The following is a 23671-nucleotide window of genomic DNA, read 5'->3' as shown; positions in this document are numbered from 1 at the left end:
TACAGTTCCAAGGTAATGAAATATTGAATCAATTGAGTTTACATTTGATTTTATAGGATAGAACTACAGGTAGTCCTCGACTTACAATAGTTCATTTAGCAACCATTCAAAGTTACAACAGCACTGAAAAAAGTGACTTATGACCGTTTTTCACACTTACAACTGTTGCAGCATCCCCATGGTGAAATGATCAAAATTCAGATCCTTGGCAATTGGTTCATATTTATGGCCATCACAGTGTCCTGGGGTCATGTGATCACTTTTTCTGACCTTCTAACAAGCAAAGTCAATGAGGAAGGCAGATTCACCTAACAACCATGTTATTAACTTAACAAATGCAATGATTCACTTAGAACTGTAGCAAGAACAGTTGTAAAATGGGGCAAACTCACTTAACAAATTTCTCACTTAGTAACATAAATTTTGGGCTCAATTGTGGTCATGCCTTGAGGACTACCTGTACATATTTGGCTAACACCTGTCATATTTCATCCCAAAAATTCATTAGAAATGTTCACAATTATATCTAAGCAGTAGATTTTCTCAGCACAGATTTTATTTTAAAACATAAAATATGTAAATGCTATTATTATTAGTAGAGTATTCATATTGCAGTAGATTAATATTAGACCACATGGTCCATTACTTCCACCCACCTCTGTACCAGTTGAGGATATTTTTCTAAATAACTTCTTTGTGTGAAATCCTTTGTATAATGAGCCCATTTTTCTTCATTGGGCTCTTGATATCATATTCTCTCCAAATGTTTTATCCATCCATTCCTTTTTGGCAGCTGCCACCCAACGTCTGGAGAGTGCTTTTGCAAGGCTGGCTGGTCTGGGCTCTCTTGTAATGAAAGCTGTTCCCCGGGATTCTATGGTGAATCTTGTCAACAAATCTGCAGTTGCCGAAATGGTGCAGACTGTGACAGTGTGACTGGAAAATGCATTTGTGCTCCAGGATTTAAGGTAAATAGTTCTGGTTGTTATTTCATTGGTTGTCTCTGCCTTTGAAGATAGAAGCAATTTCCATAGTCCCTACTGGGATTATGACATTCCATCAGAAGATGTGCTTAAAAACCCACAGGAGGGCAGATAAGACATCTTTGTTTCAATAAAAGAAAATATATGGAGCTCAGGCTTGAACTGTGGAATTCTTGATGTTCTCTGAGTCTTAGTGGTTGCTTGCAGCCATTTCATTACCCAAGTAAGTACCATCATCTTGTAGATGTTTCATTACCCAACTAGGTAACATCATTACACTGATAAGGTTATCTTTCTGTTTAAAGATCTAATTATTTTCCTTAACATTGCATTTTTCTTATCTTTTGTCAAATGCATTCTAGGGTTCTGACTGTTCTATTCCTTGTCCTGTTGGAACATATGGAATAAAATGTTCATCTGTATGTAATTGCAAAAATGAGGCTGTTTGTTCCCCAGTGGATGGCTCTTGTGTCTGCAAAGCTGGTAAGAGATCTAATTTACCTTTTCTGTACTATGCAATTCATACTAAACATTTTAACAAAACATATTAAAGACTTTTAAAAGAATGAGCATCATAAACCACACTGTACTGCTACTTCCAGCATTCTCAGACTTAACTTTCACATTTTAATTCTGTTTACTCCACTGCAGGTTCCTTCCTCTTGATCAGTCCAAAACACTTATTTTAAAAAATGTTCATCAAGATCCCTGTGCTTTTCCTGTCTTGTAATCATATTTATTCCTTATTATTTTCTCTATTTCTTTCATTTGTAGAGTTATTGCTCATCATCAACAAGCAAATATTTTTACAATTCTTGCCTCAAATTGCTTAATGGCATTTGTAAATCTAAAGACTTTGTATCAATAACTGCATCTTGAGAAGTCAGTTGCAACTTATGAAGTGAGTTGCAGCTCACAAAAGCTTATGTCTTTTAATAACAATGGCTAGTTGGAAAAGATGCTGCTTGACTCCTGGTTTTTTGCTGCCATAGACTAACACAGCCATCCTTCTATGATTCTGGCAAGTCAATGATATATGTAAAATTAGATTTCTATTCAAAAACTGAAAGAAGTGCTTATCAGCTCTCAGCTGTTCTTATCAAGTAAGATCTTAGAACTCTATACTGAAAAGAAGCATTTTCTTTTTACTGTGTCAGGTTGGCACGGAGTGGACTGCTCTATAAATTGTCCTAGTGGGACGTGGGGTCTTGGCTGTAATTTAACATGTCAGTGCCTTAATGGAGGAGCATGCAATATTCTGGATGGAACCTGCACCTGTGCTCCAGGTTGGAGAGGAGAAAAGTGTGAATACCCCTGTCAGGTAATAAAGCAGACTCCGCTGAAAGCTTGATTTGGAGATAGCAGTAATATAATGATTTATCCTTAGTCATCATATTGACATTCTAAATTTATTCTTTGATTTTCCAGTTTGAAGTAATTTTTCCATCTTCTTCCTACACTCACTTTGAAGTATAAACAATGTAGAACAGACATGTCAAATTCATGAGGTCACGTGTTGACAATGTATCGGAACTTTTCCCCCATTGCTGGCAATGGGGTGGGCGCGGTTTCATCGTGACACATCTGGCCCACGGGGCAGCAGTTTGGCACACCTCATGTAGAATGTCTCATTCATGAGTTTGGTGTTAATGCAATTTGGGTATTTATTTATTTATTTATTTTATTAAATTTCTATACCGCCCTTCTCCCAAAGGATTCAGGGCGGTGTACAGGGCAATAAAATGCAACATACAAAAGTTAAAAAGAAAAATTAATTGGCCCTAACAATAAATAGTTAAAATAAACTCAAACCCTTAGTCCAGGCCGGCCTGTTCAAACAACCAAGTCTTCAGATCACGGCAGAAAGAGCGAAGTTCGGGAGCCGTCTGGAGCTCAACAGGCAGTTGATTCCAAAGGGCGCCCACAGAGAATGCTCTCCCCCTGGGGGCTGCCAGCCGGCAATCCCTGACCGACAGCACCCTGAGGAGGCCCTCTCTGTGGGAGCGCACAGGACGAAGGGAAGTTGACGCTGGCAGCAGGTGCTCCCGTAGGTAGTCCGGACCCATGCCATTTAGGGCTTTATAGGTCATCACCAGCTCCTTGAATCTCACCTGGAGGGCAACTGGAAGCCAATGCAGCTCACGGAGGAGAGGTGTTACATGGGAGTATCGGGAAACCCCCATCACAACTTGCGTGGCCGCATTCTGCACCAGTTGAAGCCTCCGAGTGGTCCTCAAGGGCAGCCCCATGTAGAGAGCACTGCAGTAGTCTATCCGAGAGGTCACGAGCGCATGAGTGACTGTACGCAGGGCATCCCGGTCTTTATGAAGGAAGGAAGGAATATGTTTCATTCACAAATCAAATCTCTTATTATATCAATTATATAAGGCTTGCATGTTAACTGCACTAAAATAAATTTAACATCATTTCAGGATGGCATGTATGGCCTGGACTGTTCAGAGCGCTGTGACTGCAGTCATGCAGATGGATGTCATCCAGTAACAGGTTATTGCCGTTGCCTCCCAGGATGGTCAGGTAATTTGAAATTGTTGTAACAATAGGACAGTGCCATCCAAATTTTGATTCGACTTAGCCACCCTTGTGTACATTAGTATCATTTTGATCAATATATGAAACATTTAGAATAGATTCTATGTTAATCACAATGAATCCAAATATATGTGGTGCAATTCAGATTAATTGCATAAAGTAAGCCTTTCTCAGAAAATTAACATCTGGAATGGAATGATTTTATCTAAGTAATTGTAGGCCTTTAACCTATCATGACAGAATCTGATTGACTGATATTGTGCCATCAAGTTGCTTTCAATTCCTAGCTTTCAAAATCTAGATTTTCTCCATTAGTCCTAGACAAAAGGTATTGTCTTTGCAACAATGTAATACTGTATTTAAAAGGAATATACAAAATGCTGTAAATTACTTCATATGTTTCTGAACAGAAGACACAAGAGCATATATATTAATAGAGAGGCTATTGCATTCTGCACTGGCTGGAGTTTTGAAATTTCATTGCTTCCATTCTGGTAAGAATCCAAAATATTAAAAATACACTCATAGGGCATTCTCTGAAAGTTGAGTTGTGGCAACTGAACTTATTTTTTGTTGGTTTGAGACATTTCGCTAGCCAACATCTCAAACCAACAAAAAATAAGTCCAGTAGCCATGACTCAATTTTCAGACAGGGCTACCTGTTTGATTGAGAATCTTCATCAACATATTGCCATGCACTTTGGGGAAGAAGCCCTGAGGTTGGTGTGGCAACATCCCTAAGAATTTTAGGAGTTGGCACATTCTAATGACTGTCTGCCAACTCAGATTCCCCTAACCAACTTGTTTAGACTGTAGAAACTGTTTGGATGGGCAGTGAAATATCTCAAACCAATAAAACATAAGTCCAGTTGCTATGATTCAGCTTTCAGATAATTCTACCTGGATGACTGAGAATCTTCATTGACTGGTAAGGGTATTATTTGTGTTTCGAGGACATCCATCTTAATACAACCTGGAAATTCTAATTAAAGATGTCATTGCATTCTCCAGCCTCTGTTCTATTGTATTCTGGGGGTTATGCCTCTGGTAACTGTCAAACTACTGTAGAAAGGTATGGCAATTTGATCAGAAAAAATTCAGATTAATCAGCCACTCTCTAAAAAAACCATAGTAGTCTCATATGGTCAAATGTTATATTATAGCCATTTTGATAGGGCTGTTTCCAAATTGCGATTCTTAGATCTGTCCTAAATTTGTTTACTCTAAATTTTTAAGTTTCATAGTATACCATGTTACTAAAATTGCACCACTCTATTTTTATTTATTGGTCTCTTAATTAATGCAGCATTTCATTATTTTGTTCACACGAAAGAAGTTTTTTTTCTAATTTAATAAAAATCTTCTTACTGTATTCTAAATATCATACAAAATGAGAAATCTGAATATGGCTATTTTAAAGCCTATCTTCATCTTTCATAGCTCACATTCACACATGCCAGAATATGTGTTATGTTTGACTATAGTGCTATTTGTCTTTGGGCAAGAGTGCTTTTGAAAGTACCAGCAAAGCTATCTTGTTTGTATCATATTATATATCTTGATATTGCTGACATGTTTCTTTTTTTAATATTTCAATGTAGGTAGGCTGAAATTGTATTTATCTACTTAGAACATATACTGTATTTAAGAAATAAAATAAAAACACAGTAAAACCAACTGTTCGTAACTAAAGATAGCAGAGCATAAAAAATGTATAAAGATGTCTTAGTAGGATTTTTTGCATTTATCATAATACAATCTGATAATCCAGTAGTAGGCCAAAATGTAAGGATTTGTAATACTTGTTATCCATGACAGCTATATTTCAGATTTTATTCAGTCTCTCTCACTAAGCAAAATGAACTTGATTCCACTTTTTTCACAATAATGAGAAATTTGGATCTATCCTTTGGATTACAAACTTCTTTAAATATGGAATGCAGTTCTAAGATTAAAAAAAAATCAACAAGCATTTAAAACACACGCTGTATTACAATTGGCTGATTGTCAATTCTTGTTCCTTTTTGATTAGAAGTATTTGAACCAAACCAATTTTTAGCAGACACTTGCAGTAAATTAACAAATTTAAAATTAATTCCTCACTAGACTTTTAATTTATTCTTGCTAGCTATATTTTGGTATACAGAACAATGAAAGCATTCTTATAATTGTCAGATGCAGTCTTCATTAACATGTTAAGTTATACTACCTACAAACTTATTATTATTCAAACTAATCACAGAGTGGATGACTTTCTTTTCATTCACTTTTTTCTTGGACACTAACATTTATAGTATTTCTTTCAATTCTGATATTCAAGATATTATTACCATTTCCTTTTAAATCTCTGAAATACTACTTTGCAACCTTTTGTCTCTTCAGTTTAATCCCACTGTGTTTTCTTTTAGTTTCTTTCATTCATTCTGCTAAAGACTGTCTATTTAGCCTTCTTCATCCATTTCTGGAACAGATTTTTATTTAAACCAAAACCATTTTTTTCTTGTTTCTTTTCATTTTAAGTGTTTCTTAATCAAAATAATCACACTCTTTGCAAATATTTATCTGTATACTATAACTTTTACTTACCGGTATTTTAATTCCATCATTCTCTTTTATGTACTATTGCTCAGCCATAGTCTCTTTCACTTCACCGTTCACTAAACCTAGAAATATTTTTCATACTTCTCATTACTGTAACTTCACTCAATGATATATTTCACATTGGAGAAGCTTCCATATCTTCTTTCTGTATGCTCATTTTTTATTAATACTGTTGGGAAATTTCTCTACTGTATCTTCTAATACCTCTGCATACTGTGACTCCTGTTTTACTTTTATACTGCTTTCTTTTGTCTTTCCTTTTATTTCATGTTCACTTCCAAATATCCTCTCTTGACACTATCACAATATGGTGTGTTCCACATTCAGACATTTATCACTCATATATTTTTCAGTAATTCTCAATTTTTCATCAAAAACAATCAAATTGAATATGCTTTTAGATTTACATTCATTTTCTCATCTATAAATGTAAATGTAAAGGTAAAGGTTCCCCCACACATGCATGCTAGTCGTTTCCGACTCTAGGGGCCGGTGCTCATCTCCGTTTCAAAGCCGAAGAGCCAGCGCTTGTCCAAGGACGTCTCCATGGTCATGTGGCCGGCATGACTAGACACCAAAGGTGCACAGAACGCTGTTACCTTCCCACCGTAGTGGTCCCTATTTTTCTACTTGCATTTTTACGTGCTTTCGAACTGCTATTTTGGCAGAAGCTGGGACGAGTAACAGGTGCTCACTCTGTTATGCGGCACTTGGGATTCGACCCACCAAACTGCCGACCTTCTGATCGACCTCAGCGTCCTAACCCACTGAGCCACCGCGTCCCTATAAATGTAAACCATGGTAAATGAAGCAAACTGACATTTTTCTAAGAAGCTACTCACTGAACAGCATTCTCATTTATTCTTGGGTCTTCTTAAGGCCCTATCACTTTTTTTTGCTCACTCTCTTCTTGTTCCTATCAATCTATTCCTTTCACTTAGCAGAATCATATTCCCTCAAATAATATTCATTCAGAATGTTGGACAATTTTCCCAAAGCTCATCTCTGATACTTATATTATCATCATTCAACAGGGCACATGTAATTATAATGAGCTATGGATTCTTAACTTTCATATGCATATGAAACAATACTGAACAACATAATTTCATATTTTCTGTTATATATTATTTGCTTCCATTAATGATTTAATCTACACCTTTATTTCTCTGTATGTATTCCTTAATTCCACTATACAGTATTAGCTTATAATATCCTTTGCCTTTTTCTTACTTTCACAGACCCACAACATAGTTATTTTTTATTTCATTTCATTAATGAATTCATGATTTTTATTATTTATTCTTCTTACATTCCATTCAATAGTCTTCTATCACAATAAGAACAGATCATAGATATTGACTTCTATCACTGATCATGGCTTTGTTCAATCAAGACATTTACACAATTCTTCTAGTGTTATAGCTAAGTTAATAGCTAGGTTTTCTACCTTAGTGATACCCATGCTACATGCAGCATTCCCTGCTAAGAGTTTTGCCAAAAGTACAATCAAAATCTAATTATAATATAGTATAGATAAATATGACATGATGGAAGTTTCAACATTTCGATGTAATAGCCCTAATCCTAGTCTCTATTTTTTTTATTTGCTGGGATCAACAATCTTGGGTAGGGATGGGTTAAGCTATCAAACTCAATATAGCACAGGTTTTCTTTTTTCTAATTTAAAAATTTCTACTTTTGACACAGCAATTATTTCCACAGTTTGCATTTAGAAAAAGAGATATTTGTCTATTTTTCTTAATGTAGGCTCTTCCTTGTAGTCCTGGAAAAGAATATGTTTGGTTCAAGGAAATGTATACAGATGCCACATTTGCAATCCTGCACTCCCCAAAGCATTTTTTACCTTTAAATCCAAAGTATTGCACAATCACAGTATTTACTGCTTGTGAAGAGGGCCTTCCTTTGACTTGTTTGTACCTTTGAAACGTGAGCAAATATATAAAATATCATTTAATATGCAGTCCAGCAGCTGTCAGCATGGATCATTTACTATATCCCAACAACACATTACAGAGATTAGGTTTTCCACATGGCAAAGTTACCGCAGTGTTCCACAGTAGTATTACTGCTAATATATATAAAAAAGTTTTTTTTATATAGACTACATGTAGACTACAAATTTTATAGCAGAACAGATAATATCTGCTACTTGTCAAAGAAGTATTACTGCTAAGCTTGTAAGCCGCCCTGAGTCTTCGGAGAAGGGCGGGATATAAATGGAATTTTAAAAAAAATATCATCCAAGTAATCATTCCCTTCATTCACACCATTGTATGTGCTACAGGAATGCTAATTTAAAAGTGAAGCTCTTGGCATAGTTCTCAGAGTTTGAGGATTTCTTCAGAGCTGCTTAGCTGAAGTTTATAATGACCATTTTGCTATTGCCTAGCAACTTGCAAAGCCATAAAAGAGGCCTTTGTCCATTCTCCTGGCAAAACATTTCCTGACCGATCTGTTCCTCAGGAACAAAATTAATGGACTTATTTGCTAATAATTCTTTTGTTTCAGAAAATGCATTTTAAATATTCAAGGTTTATACAAAAAGAAGGCATCTGTGTAATTTTTAGTGTAAAAGCTTTCTAATCCGAGTACTCCTGCAGTCATCTAAGGGCTGAAATATCTGAACATTAAGGTAGAGCTGCTTGCTAACATGTGGCCTTCAAAACAACAATGTGTACAAATATGTTCATTTTCCTGATGTGTTCCTAATTCTTTTAGCAGTGTTTAGTTAAATACATGTATTTAATAAAGACATATGTAAGAACACAATTCATCAGGGAAATAATTTCTCTGCATGTGTACAAAAATAATACACCAGTCAGATATATAGTCATACTAAATATAGTTTAGCGTGCAAGATTGCTGTGAGTTTCTTCTCTACTTCTGAATTGTAAGAATGATCAGAGAAGTTTTTGCATCCATTTATGCAACCTTGTGACTTCTAGCCATGTAAGATTTTTATTTTTAAAAAATCAAATTAAAAACAAGCTGATTTGTTTTAAAATAACTCATTGTTAATATTAACCACAGTTTAGGTTTCATGCAAAATAAAAATAAAGGTTCTCAGTCTCCTCCTCACTGTTGGGCCACAGAAGGAGAAAAAAGAACACACAAATTTAAAGCTATCTATAATTGATATTCATTTTGCTAAACATTAATTTGGGATTGTAAACAACAGTAATCATAAATGCTATTTCAGTTTAATTTCTCTATTTCCATAGATTGTGGAACTAATAAATAATGCATTTATAATGTATTCATATCATATTATGCATTAACCAAAAAATAAATTATTTAATTTATTAACAAAGTTCTACATGTCTACTCAAAAATAAATTTTGTTATGTTTTATAGTGCTTTATTTTGGAAGATGGGAAATAAAAGAATTTTTACGTTGGATGAAATATATTATATTAAATTAAAACATAAAACAAAACAATCTCTGAAATAATTTTTTTTCTTTGTCCTTGTTTGGTAAAAAAAAATAGCAAAATATTCTCTTAAATTGCTTATTTCAAACTTATGTACATTCATTTCTACATCCAAGCTTAATATTTTAAACTGTACCAGCAGAGTCAAATTTATAAAGGTGTGATGTGCAACCTTTCAGTGGATCTAAGACACCTAGTGTAGGAATTTGATTTATTTGCAAAAATAGGTGGCTGAATTTAAAATTCCATTATAAAATATCTGTTCTAAGCTATTAAGAAATAAGTTACTTTGTGACTTGATTCAGAAAGCTGAGATATCTAGACAAGAATCAGCTTGCAAGAGGTTGATGGTACAACTACTTTTATGTCTTGATGGTCAATTCAAAATCCATTCAAATCTTCATACAATCAGGAAAAATAGCCCCTTTATATTTGTTCAGTATCCTGTATAAAATTAGTTTCTGAGTTCTTGTCAAATTTCAATGTGATGCATTTTCCACTACAGTTAGTTTTGTCATTATTTCTCTAGCAGATTGGATAAAAAGACCTGGGTCATAATAGCTTTAACCTACATTCGCCTTTATTCTAACCAAGAAAGATATTTTCCAAATAGGATTCTGTTCCCAACCCCCATAAGAGTTAATATATGGATTACTGTAAGGATATTTTTTCTTAGTTTTACTCTACTTTATTAAAATGAAAAGGAAAAAGAACAGAAAAATATGAATATCTATTTTAATACCTTTCAAGTACAGATGTAAATTAGTAAGATAGCAAGATAACTCCAGACATAATATACGGTATATGATTTTTAAAAGGGAAAAAGGTGTTTTCCAAAGCATATCAAATGATGCTATGAACTTATTAACTGTAAGGAAAGAGACTATAGTTCCATTGACTTGTTTTGTGCAATCAAATGAACTTTTATTTGTTTAGGTTTTTTGTGTACCCAATGTATATATTTTTAAATAAACAAATAACATTTAAAATTATTTAATCTTTGCCCTTCTAATAGATTAAACTGGGATATTTAAGCTATTCAAAAGATAATATATTTACTATATATTACAATTATATAATACTTTAAGGCAACTTATTCATAAATTGCAATTTCAACTACTTTTGAAAATAAGTTGGTCTTGATCTGAAACCCAATTGATTCCATCATTGGCATCAACTGAATAGCACAGCAATATCTATTTAGGTCACCCAATGATTTTGATTTCCTATTTCTTATAGCAATTCTCCCCTTTTCTCCCTACTTTGAGCTCATTTGGTCCTTCCTTTAATAAGAAGCTTTTGTTTAATCACAGGGACTCAAAAGTTACTTGCTGTGGCTGCACATATAGTAAATAATTAGATAAATAAATATCTCTACATCAATGCTCCTTTTTGGTCAGATAAGCATTATTTTAATTTATCTTTGTGTGCCTCTAAATAGATGACTGTCACTTTTATTTTCTAAGAATTCCTCTATATGCATAGCCCAGAAGTATTCTTGGAAATATGTACTTGAGCTAATTTTGCTTTGCAATTTGCTAGCTTCCTCTCAGATAGAAAGGAATAGTGACATGGGGCATAGAGTCTAACATATCTCTTGATCTGTTAGCAGGTATATAGAAGCCTATGGAAATCATGCTGAAACTCCAGGCTTATATTATGATTCATTCACTATTTTATTTCTGGTAGTTTTGTTGATGTCCTAGTATTGTTACTGATAACTGTACATATTAATTGTTTGCAGGTATACATTGTGACAGTGTATGTGCGGAAGGACATTGGGGTCCAAACTGTTCATTGTCCTGTTACTGTAAAAATGGAGCATCATGTTCTCCAGATGAAGGAATCTGTGAGTGTGCACCTGGTTACAGAGGTGCTACTTGTCAAAGAAGTAAGTTTCTTGTTTATTATGATTATAATACTAACATATAAACAAACTATTTTATCATAGAAAAATATTATTACAAAATGATATGCTGAGTTAGTAATCTGATATATCTCTGGAGCAAGTGCATAATTGCCTCTTGTTAAATTGGATAAATTATTCAGAATGGTCCAATACCCATAGGAAAGCTGATGGGAAAATATATTTTATTTGGTAGCTCCATTCTGGGTATTTATAACAATTACTAGCTATTTACACCCCGGTAAATTGCATATTCTTGTAGCTATTTGCATTAGCAATAGCAGTATCACTTAGACTTATATACCACTTCATAGTGCTTTACATCAGGGCTTTTCAACCAGTGTTATGGGTACCACCTGTGCTACATTGGCACCTGGCAGGTGGTATGCAACCATCCTAGAAAAGTGGTAGTGGGGGAGGGGAATGAGCTGAACCAGTGGCAGCACTACAGAAGCCTGAGCAAGAGACGACTGGAGCTGCAAGGCTGTCAGGGCTCAGCGGAAGTGCCAGGATCAGCACTTCTTCGGGGCTGTCAGGGCTCAGTGGAAGCGCCAGGATCAGCGCCAGGCTCCAGCTGAAGCTTGGTGCTGATCCCGGCACTTTTGCTGGAGGTTGGCGCTGATCCTGGCGCTTCTGAGCCCATAAGAATTGACGATCAGCTGGAATGTTGCAGCATCTCCAGGGTCTTGTGATTTACATTCAGATGCTTGGCAACTGATTCATATTTATGACGGTCACAGTGTCCCGGGGTCATGTGAAGTGACCAAAACCTGCTGCAACCACCCAGCAGACGGGGAGCGGAAATAAAAACCAACCCCCAACCTGCTGCAACCACCCAGCAGATGGGGAGCAGGAATAAAAACCAACCCCCCACCCCACCCTCGCTGCCAATCCTAAACAGAAATGCTCACAACAATGAAAACCTCGGACAGGAGGAAGAGCACCACTGGGCAGGCAGGCAGGTGTCTTGCTTGGCTGTGGCTTGGGGGGCACTTTTTTCATTGTAACTTTGAACAGTCACTAAGTGAGCTGTTGTAAGTCGAGGACTACCTGTACTTCATCACTTTTTTTTCTTTTTTGGGGGGGTCATCAAGTTTTTGACACCTTGCTAGGCGACTGGTGGTACTCAGATGTTGCCATATCCTAAAAGTGGTACAATGGGTGAAAAGGTTGAAAAGCCCTGCTTTACACCAGCAGCCTCCAACCTTTTCGGCATTAGGGACCAGTTTCATGGAGGACAATTTTTCTGTGGTTCGGTGGGACATGGTTTCACATGCTGCCTGGATCCCAAACTTGTGGATGGTTTTTTTTTTTCCATTTGCATGGTCCAATTCCTGGTGGTTGTGGACTGGTGATGGTCTGTGGCCTGAGGGTTGGGGATCCTTGCTTTACAAACTCTCTGAGCAGTTTACAATGTCAGCATATTGTCCCCAACAATCTAGGTCCTTATTTTACTGACTTGGAAAGATGGTTTGCTGAGTCAGCCTTGAGCCTAGTCAGGATCAAACTCCAGACTGTGGGCAGAATTAGTATGCAATACTGCATTCTAATCACTACGCCATCAGGGCTTTAGTGTTTTGCACTTGCATTGATACAGAGAGCTTCTAAACCACTTGGCCAATTCAAAGATTGGTGGTAAATCAGCAGTCCTATTGAGCGACAAGGGGCCTGTTTCCCAGGCTTTAATCATTTTTCTTACTATTTTTGTCCCTGCCTGGCTAACAATTGTAGGTAGCTGTGAAACTGAATGCATGTACTAGTTCATTGCAGTGTGAAACTACCAATGAGTTTTGGTGCTGATTTATCACCAACCTACCAGGTGCATAGAAGCTGAGGGTGTGGCAGCACAAGGAAACAACAGTTAACAAATTAATAGCCAGCCATCAACACCTAATTAACAACTGGAAGCCACACACAACCAAGCACCATATAAATACAGCATGTAGAACAGCCCACTGCAAACATTCTGGACAGAGAGAAGTTCCCTGAGGATGGCTCCAGCATGAGCCCAAAGATTAGAAGAATAAACTTTTGGTCCAGGTGACTGACTCAGATTGAATCCTGCTACTTCTATTTTAGTTGTAAAGCCAGTAAAAAAAACTTGATTTATTTTTGAAAAAATAATACTAAATATACATTTGATAAATAATATAGATAAAGCATGTAATAAATAAATAAATAAATAAGAATCCACTCAGAAGAAGTAAATAAGAGAAAGTTCTTCTTTCCCTATTGATGGCCTACATTTATAATTGATTTTTTGACTTATTAAAAACAAATTGAAAGAAAAGGTTCAGAGACTATTATTTAAACATATGATAAAAATATAAAGTAGAGAAAGTAATAATTATATACTTAAAAGAATCTCAGTAATGGAAAGGGAAGAGGGTATTGATTAAGTAAAACCAGATGAAACAAAATAATGGCAATAAATGACCTACTTGTATGGTGTAGGGGTCAAACCCTATTTTATTTCTTAATATAATTGCATTGTTGTATTAATGTAATATATATTATATTATATATGTAATATAATATGTTGTATTGATTTACATTTCATTATCTACTTCCCACTCTGTTACTGTTCTCTGCTCTAATTCTCCTGTCTCTATGCACTCTCCCCCCAACTTACATTTATCCCCAACTGTGCTTCTTTTATTCATAAACTCTTTCTGAAAGTATCCATAAAACCTTACCAAAGAATGGACATTTTCTGTGATCTATCATACCTTTACATTATCATACTATCATACATTGCAAGAGGATACTTATATCCACGCTCTGAATGCTGGGAAAATATGACTTTATTTTATTATCATTTTAATTCTTCTAAGCATTTTATGTTAGTTATTATAAATTGGAATTTGACTCATGACATGAGAATTTATGTAGTAGTCTAAGCTATAGAAACTGGTACATCTTAATTAACACAATCTGAGTGGTTGATGTCTTTATCTATGGGATATTTAATCCATCAGATTTACTCCCACATCAACCTCATTGAATTGAACTGAAGCTACTTAGGAGCCATCCTTGATGAATAGTTTGTAAGACTATTCAATTAATGCTGAAACATTGTAAATTAAATGAAATAATGGCATTATAACATAGACATAGCCTGGAGATTCTCTTTATTATAAAACAGGGTAACTTCTTAGTATGTTCAGGACAATATCACATTTAAAAGGATAGCTGCACTAACAATGTTTATACAACTTTACCTAACTTGCATGAAGAGAGAAAGAAGAAATTATGGATGTGGCATTTTTTTACCGAAAAATTGATGTGACTGGAATGCTTTGTTTTTCCTTCTTAAGGAACCTGTTTCAAACATGTCAGACTGATTGACTTCTACACAATTCTAAAAATGTAAAGGCAAAAATTAGCCTTGTAAATGTTAATTGCTGTTTAATAACTTGAAACATTTATTAATATATTGATTGGTCCTGAAAGGAATGCCAGAATGTTAGAGTTATAAAGAAATAAATTCTACCCAACATTTTTTCTCTTCCTCAGTCAGTCCAAATGGGGATATATAGTTCTCTGAAAAAGAACTGGTGTTTTGGCATAAGAGTTAATAGGATTTTTTTCTTTAAGTCATGAATGGAATACAAACAAACAGCAGTTTGCAGCTGTCTGTACTTGCTCTTGTACTGAAAAAAATTTAAACTGCACAATTGTAGTGATTTTAGTCTGATCTAGTCAGAGAAAAAACAATTATACTGTTGACAATTATGATAAGAAAAAGTTTAATTATGAGCAGAATAATTTTATATATAGTGACTCTATAATAAAATAATAGCAATTTTAGGTAAAATTCATTGTGTATCAAGCTGTCTTTAAATTTCAAGTAGTTATTATTTTGAAAGAAAAACACTGGAAGTTGAAAATAAATCCTGAAGGAAGCAATAGTATATGTTGCCAAGGAAACAAAATGTATGTCCATAATGTCAGTGGTGACTCAACTGGATGAGGAGACCAGCTTGATTTGAAGAAAATTTAATATCTGAAACTGTATGAAAGAAATCTGCATAAATTAGAACTTCTCTGGTATTTTCAAATCTCTCCAAATGAATCCAGCTCAATTCTTTTATATCAGATAATATATGTGGAAGGTGAATATGATAGCATCTCTCTTCTTTCAGTTTGTTCACCTGGATTTTATGGTCATCGCTGTAACCAGGCATGCCCCCAGTGTGTTCACAGCAGCGGCCCATGCCATCATGTGACAGGATTTTGTGACTGCTTACCTGGTTTTACTGGAGCTCTTTGTAATGAAGGTAGGATCATCAAATAATGCCAACAACTATTAGCAGTTTTGTCCTCATAACACATTTATTTGCTAGGCTTATGTAAATCGTTGTACCAGTTGCTATACTGAGCAGCATAGCCTCATCCAGTAAATCAGGGGTGTCAAACTCAATTTCATTGAGGGCTGCATCAGCATTGCGGTTGCCCTCGGGGGGCCGGGTGGGTATGGCCAGGGTGGGCATGGCTGGAGTGCATGTGGCCTACTGGGTGGGCATGGCCAGCTCTACATCATTCGCCTCCAAGGTACCTATGGGGGCCTGGGCAGGAATGGGACAGATCTGAGGGTCTCTGGCAGAAGGAAATGGGACCGGGACAAGTGCCAAGGCATGGTCTACTGGAGGAGCCTCACTGTTCCTCTCAGGCCATGCAGGGGGGGGGGGCTGGATGGTGGCACGGAGGTCAAATGCCCAGCCCAGCCCTCAAGCACCCACGGCACTAAGCCCAGCCCCACTTCCCCAAAGGGGTGCCCAGCTGCACTTACCTCCTCCTCAAGGCTGCTGCTGTGCTTGCTCTCCTTAGCCAGGTTGCTCATGATGGGTATGAGGGCAAAGTCAAGAGGGAGGCCCACTGCCTCTCCATGTGAGGAGATCTGCCTTTGTATCCAAAGCTTTCTTAGCAATAGGATGGGAGAACCCCAGGATAGGCCAGGAGGAGGTGGCAAGGGGATGGTGAAAGGACATTAGGGAAGGACTAAGGTAGGGCTTCCCTCAGACCCTGCCCTTCCCCCTCCCTTCCTTTCTTCCTTCCTTCCTTCCTTCCTTCCTTCCTTCCTTCCTTCCTTCCTTCCTTCCTTTCTTTCTTTCCTTCCTTCCAAGAGTGGGTGGGAAAATATTTCAGATGAGGAAGGGAGAAAAACAGGCAAGAAACGCATTCCTTTGTGAGGAATGAAGAAATGCACCATCGCCTGGAAGTGGCCAGCACATGGCCCTCGCCTACTTCACATATCCAGCTTGGGGGGCTCTGGGGGAGGGGATGCCATGAGCAACGTGAGAGTCAATGTTATCTGCCCAATGCTGCCCAGCCCCCAGCTTGCCCAGTTTTGGCAGGCAGTGGGGCGCTCTCCTCACAGTGCCGAGAGGCTGAGCTAGGTGGCACATATCTGAAAAGAAGCACAATGCTGCCCAGCCCCTGCCTGCCTGAAGTAGGCAGGGCCATGTGCTGGCCACTTCCAGGCAATGGTGCATTTCTTCATTCCTCACAAAGGGTGATACCTCCCCAGTCTGCGCCCAGTGGGCAGTGCCGACGTGGCAGGGGCTGGTCCCCTGCTGTTTCCAGATGGCCTTGTGGAGCTAAGACTGAATGCATTTCAGCATAGATGACCACCATGAAATTGTACATTGGCTCCTGGCCAGCCTGGGCCAGGGCCAAGGCAGCGGTGACCATTCCCTCACTGTTTCCAGGATGGCTTCGCTGGCCACATGAAACCACTTTGTGGACTGGATCTGGCCCCCGGGCCTTGTGTTTGACATGTCTGCAGTAAATGATACATATAAACCTATTATTTATGGTCAAAAAATTAAATTCAGATTTGGTTCTGCATTTTCAAACATCATCTTCCTTGCTGTATATAAAATTTATATCTAAATACATGTAAGAATTCTTTTAAAATCATGGTTCACCCTGTGGCAAAAAAAAAAAAAAAAAAATCAGGTGGAATCTGGTAGCATCTTTCCCAACTATCATATGATGGAGTGAACTGCGGCTCATGAAACCTGATGCCTTTGTTAATCAGAAAAAAAGCTCCCAGACGCTTTTACTTTTTGGTTACGGCTTGTGCTAACAAAAAAGATAAGTCATGGAAACAGTTTTCCATATATGATATTTTTACTTAATGAAATAAGACTATTGAGTACTAAATGAAGCCTTGTTGGAGCAGTGGGCTAATGCCTCCTTAAGTAACACCAGCTGCCTGCAATTAGTGCAGGTTCGCATCCCACCAGGCTCAAGGTTGACTCAGCCTTCCATCCTTCCGAGGTAGGTAAAATGAGGACCCAGATTGTTGGGGGCAATTAAGCTGACTTTGTAATAATGCTGCTTGGGGGGGAACCAAAAGCCCTAATAAGCAGGCATATACATAGAATGAAGGCTACTGCTAAGCACATTGATTTGTGCTTTAGATTGTAAGCCGCCCTGAGTCTTCAGAGAAGGGCGGGATATAAATGGGATTAAAATAAATGAGGACTAAAGAGAAGGGGCATGGTGAATATACCACACAGAAACAAGCAGAGGGGGGAAAAAAGAAAGAAGATATAAACAGAAAACAGACAAAATATTGAGTCTGGATAATGAGAGAATGTGAGAAGTCTGCAAAGATAAAGAGAAGGAAACCAGAGAATGGGATGGGAAAAACAAAGATTATAGAAAAAAATGGTAGCTTCTGACATCTGACTATTATATAAAAGTATCTAATTTTTTTTAAAAAAATAGCAATAGCAATAACAATAGCACATAGACTTATATACCATACTGCTTCACAGTGCTTTACAGCCCATTCTAAGCAGTTTACAGAATCAGCATATTGTCCCCAACAATATGGCTCCTCATTTTACTGACCTTGGAAGGATGGAAGGCTGAGTCAACCTTGAGCCTGCCAGGATCAAACTCCAGGCTGTGGGCAGAGTTAGTCTGCAATGCTGCATTCTAACCACTGCACACCAGGGCAGAAGTATAAAAACATAAGTATTCATGACCTCTGTAACTTTTTTCTATAGTTTGTCCCAGTGGAAGATTTGGAAAGAACTGTGCAGGGGTTTGCACATGCACAAATAATGGAACTTGTAATCCAATTGACAAGTCTTGTCAATGTTATCCTGGCTGGATTGGTAGCGATTGCTCCCAGCGTAAGTACTAGCATTTCCTTCTTTGGGAAGTTTCTGTTTGGGGCCTATTTCATTAGTGTTTAGTTCATTAAACATTTTCAGCACAAATAAAATGATCAAAGCAGCATGGCTAATTTATCTCAACATATTACCATTTCTAATAGTGCGTGAAATACATGACATGCGCATTTTCCAATTTTTGAAAAATTCAAACTTTGCAATGTAGCCACTGATATAAACTGTTCTTAAGTATTTGCTCTATAAATAAATAAAAACTTTACTGTATTTTACCTACGGAAAGATGCAAAAAGAAGAGGATGGAAAATATGGAACCGTCCTTGATAAGTGTATAAAGACAAGCACAGCTATAACATACTAAAACAGTGTGAGGTTTTTCTCCCCCATGCCTGGTGTTTTGGAGAGAAGTCAAGTTTCTCAAAGATACAAGTTCTTTTCTGGAAAAATAAGTACTTTTGTGTGTTCTCCACCTACTGGCCAGTGGCTAACTAATAATTAAAACTGAGACAAAAATCAGAATGGCTGGAGGACAAGATGGTTGCCCATGAGAGCACTGAACTGCTGATTGGCTGATGGTATTGGAGTCTGGGCTGTAATGAAAAAGAAGACGGCATACTGAGCGTTGCGCATATCAGTTCATCTAGAGAAAATTTAAGACTTAATTTAGTAAAAATACAGCATGGCACAGCTAAAAGGAGAACTGAGTCATCAGGGGCCAGCAAAAAGAAACTGTCAGCAGAGAGCAAAGCTAGGGAGAAACAGTCTACATTTTGAAATAAATGAAGCCCAGTTCCAAGTGACTGCCTCCCCAAGTGAGAAATAGATACAGTAAGAACTAGTAGGATAAGAAAAAGTTGTATAGAGCAGGACTTTTCAACCAGTGGTACGAGTACCACCTGTGGTACATTGGCACCTGGCAGATGGTATGTGACCATCCTAGAAAAGAGGTAGAAGGGGAGGGGAATGAGCTGAACTGATGGCAGCACCGTACAAGCCTGAGTGAGGGATGGCTGGAGCTGCAGGGCTGTCAGGGCTCAGCGGAAGCGCCAGGATCAGCGCCAGGCTCCAGCTGGAGCTTGGCGCTGATCCTGGCGCTTCTGAGCCCATAAGAAGTGATGATCAGCTGGAATGTTGCAGCATCTCCAGGTTCTTGTGATTTACATTGAGATGCTTGGCAACTGATTCATATTTATGTTGGTCACAGTGTCCCAGGATCATGTGAAGTGACCAAAACCTGCTGGAACCACCCAGCAGACAGGGAATAAAAATCAAACACCTCCCACCCCACCCCCGCTGCCAATCCTCAACAGAAATGCTCACAACAATGAAAACCTTGGACAGGAGGAAGAGCGCCGCTGGGCGGGCGGGCAGGCAGGTGTCTTGCTCTGCTGTGCCTTGGGGGGCACTTTTTTCAATTCCACTGTAACTTAAAAGAGTCACTAAGCAAAATGTTGTAAGTCGAGAACTACCTGTACTTCATCACTTTTTTCCTTTTTTTTTTTTTGGTCATCAAGTTTTTGACACCTTGCTAGGCGACTGGTGGTACTCAGATATTGCCATATCCTAAAAGTGGTACAATGGGTGAAAAGGTTGAAAAGCCCTGGTATAGAGACTGAAAGTGAAAACAATTTAGAAAGATGGGAAAACTGAGAACTGTTATTTCAGAAGAATTTACTCCCCAGTGTATACAGTACTTGCCATCATATTGTTAGGCCAATGTTTTTGAGAACTAGATTCCCTTGAAGAGTTTTTTGGGGATGTGTGTCAGATATGTGCTTTTGATGATGAAATTTTCTGAAAGGACTTGGCTATCAAAGTTAGTGGGCGCAGAAGAGACTAGCATAGAAGGCATATACTTAAGGCAAATAGTAGAGAAGTGGGGGAGAGCTACTGTTGCCCTCCAGCAGTATCTTTCACCAATTACAGGCTCATTTAGTGATGTACACTCTGCTGTCCTCTACTAGCAAAAACAATTCGCAGACTCAGAAGAAAAGTTCATAGGTTACTTACCTATCTCACTTGTGTATGTATATGAAGTTGATAGAATTGGAAGACTTTTAAAGACAGTTGGGAAATTTTGGGAGAAGTGTTTGCTTGCTGTGCTGCTGCTGCTGCTGCTGCTATTCAAGGGTAGTAGAGACCGACGAAAGTTCATTTATTTATTTAATTAAATTTTTTATACCGCCCTATTCCCGAAGGACTCAGGGCGGTTTACAGGGCAACATAAAATACAATATAAAAATAGTATAAAATTAAAATAGATTAAATTAATTAAGCCCAACAATTAAAAAAATATTAAAAGCTAAAACCCCTTCAGTCCAGGCCTGATAGATCAAGAAACCAGGTTTTCAGGTCCTGGCGAAATGAACACAGATCGGGGGCGGTCCGAAGTTCCATCGGTAATTCATTCCAAAGGGCAGGCGCGCCCACAGAGAATGCCCTCACCCTGGGGATCACCCGCCGGCACTCCTTAACCACCGGCACCCTGAGAAGGCCCTCCCTGTGGGAGCGCACAGGACGATGGGAAGTTGATGTCGGCAGCAGGTGTTCCCTTAGATAATCTGGACCCAAGCCATTTAGAGCTTTATAGGTCATTACCAGCACCTTGAATCTCACCCGGAGGGCAACCAGAAGCCAATGCAGCTCACAGAGAAGAGGTGTTACACGGGAGTATCGGGAAACTCCCATAACAACTTGCGCGGCTGCATTCTGCACCAGTTGAAGACTCCGCGTGGTCCTCAAGGGCAGCCCCATGTAGAGAGCGTTGCAGTAGTCTAGCTGGGAGGTCATGAGCGCATGGGTGACTGTGCGTAGGGCATCTCTGTCCAGATAGGGCCGCAACTGGTGCACCAGACGAAGCTGCGCAAAAGCCCCCCTGGTCACGGCTCCTATATGGTCTTCGAAATTGAGCCGTGAATCCAAGAGGACGCCCAAGTTGTGAGTCCTATCGATGGGGGGGTAACACCTCACCCCCCATCATTAATGATGGAATAACCTGGTTAACCCGAGATGCCGGTATGCACAGCCACTAAGTCTTGGCAGGATTGAGACGAAGTCTGTTTCTCCCCATCCAAACCCGGACCGCCTCCAGGCAATGGGACATCATGTCGAGTGCATCACTGGGTTGGTTCAGGGTGGAAAGAAAATGTTGGCTATCATCAGCGTACTGATGATACCCCACCCCGAAACCACGAATGAGCTTGCCCAGTGGTTTCATGTAGATGTTGAACAGGAGGGGAGAGAGGACTGACCCCTGAGGGACTCCAGAAACGAGAGATCTCGGGGCGGACCTCTGCCCTCCCGTCAACACCGACTGCGAGCGGCCCAGGAGGTAGGAGGAGAACCACCGCAAAACGGTGCCTCCCACTCCCAACCCCCTGAGATGCCGCAGTAGGATACCATGGTCGATGGTATCGAAAGCCGCTGAGAGATCTAAAAGGACTAGGACAGAGGAACATCCCCTGTCCCGAGCCCACCAGAGATCATTCACCAGTGCGACCAATGCCGTCTCCGTGCTGTACCCGGGCCTGAAACCCGATTGGTACAGGTCAAGATAATCAGTTTCCTCCAGGAACAGAGGAAGCTGATGTGCCACCACATTCTCAACAACCTTCGCCAAAAAGCAGAGGTTGGAGACCGGATGGTAGTTATTTTAAACAGCTGGGTCCAGGGCAGGCTTCTTTAGGAGGGGTCTCACCACTGCCTCCTTCAAGGTGGCAGTGAAGATACCCTCCTTCAAAGAAGCCGGTATTACTTCCTGGAACCAGCCTTGTGTCTCCTCCCAAGCCGCATAAACCAGCCAGGAGGGGCACAGGTCCAGTAAACAAGTGGTGGAGCTCAGCCTTCTCATGATCCTGTCCACATCATCGGGGGAAACAGGATCGAACTCAGTCCAGATAACATGCTCAAGACCGCTTGATTCCTCCATGCCTGACTCTGCCCAGTCAGAGTCCAAACCGGTCCAGATCTGAGCGATTTTGTCCACCAGATGATGACTAAACTCCTCAGCCCGTCCCTGTAAGGGATCCTCCCTCATCTCCCGATTAAGGAGAGAGCAAGTCACCCTAAACAGGGCGGCTGGGCGATTATCTGTGGACGCGATGAGGGCAGCGAAGTAATTAGACTTCGCCATCCTCATCGCAGCGAGATAAGACCTTCTAAAGGCTCTTAGTCGCAATCGGTCAGATTCAGACCGGGTGGATCTCCAACCGCTCTCTAGACCCCGTCTCCGACGCTTCATCTCCAGGAGCTCCACAGAAAACCATGGGGCCCAACAGGATCTGTGCTGGGTCTGGGGTCGCAAGGGTACAACACGGTCGAGTGCCTTGGTGGCCGCCCTTTCCCAGGCATCCACCAAGGCATCGACCGGGCTGTAAGTGAGGGAGCTAGGTAAGGACCCAAGCACCATCTGGAACTGTTCTGTCCCAGGCGCCACAGCCCAGCAGCGGGGGGTGGCACAGCAGAAGACCAGCCACAGGAGATAATGATCGGACCCTGACAGGAGAACAATAGTTGGCAAGCCCCCTCCCAGATCATCCAACCATTGACCAGATAGAAAAATCAGGTCAAGAGTGTGACCCGCCCCATGAGTCGGGCCCTGAATTATTTGGGTCAGGTTCATTGCCGTCATGGAAGCCATGAACTCCTGAGCTAACTCTGACGACTCTCCCAGGGAAGGCAGGTTGAAGTTGCCCAGAACTATAAGTCTGGGAAACTCCACCGTCAACCCTGAGAGGGTGTCGAGCAGCTCAGGCAGGGCCATTGCTACACAGCTGGGCGCCAGGTATGTTAGCAAAAGGCCCAACTGAGCCCGAGGGCCACATCTCATGAGAAGGGACTCACTCCCACCTATCTGGACAACAGTGGTTTCCCGCGGACATAAGGTCTCCCGTATAACCACTGCCACCCCACCACCCCTGCCCTGAGCCTGAGCCTGGTGTAGCACACAGAAACCCGGAGGGCACAGTTCAACCAGAGGGACACCGCCCTCTGGGCCCAACCAGGTCTCCGTAATGCATGCCAGATCCG

The 23671-nt window shown here is 39.6% G+C and overlaps 1 protein-coding gene across 1 annotated transcript in view; it reads left to right on the top strand.

The window, feature by feature from the left end:
- Positions 1 to 23671, top strand: part of MEGF10 (multiple EGF like domains 10) — a gene marked incomplete at its 3' end in the record, with an annotated part of 118947 nt that overhangs the window by 82316 nt on the left and 12960 nt on the right. The window contains exons 10-16 of the mRNA XM_083354528.1: positions 794 to 968; positions 1346 to 1466; positions 2141 to 2304; positions 3416 to 3518; positions 11334 to 11480; positions 15641 to 15775; positions 18518 to 18646. Of these exons, the coding sequence (XP_083210654.1) occupies positions 794 to 968; positions 1346 to 1466; positions 2141 to 2304; positions 3416 to 3518; positions 11334 to 11480; positions 15641 to 15775; positions 18518 to 18646 (974 nt within the window). The remainder of the gene's footprint in view (positions 1 to 793; positions 969 to 1345; positions 1467 to 2140; positions 2305 to 3415; positions 3519 to 11333; positions 11481 to 15640; positions 15776 to 18517; positions 18647 to 23671) is intronic.

This window comes from Vipera ursinii, assembly GCF_947247035.1.
Source record: "Vipera ursinii genome assembly, chromosome: 2".
In the NCBI taxonomy this organism is placed as follows: domain Eukaryota; kingdom Metazoa; phylum Chordata; class Lepidosauria; order Squamata; family Viperidae; genus Vipera; species Vipera ursinii.
This window is presented reverse-complemented; position numbering and strand designations above follow the sequence as displayed.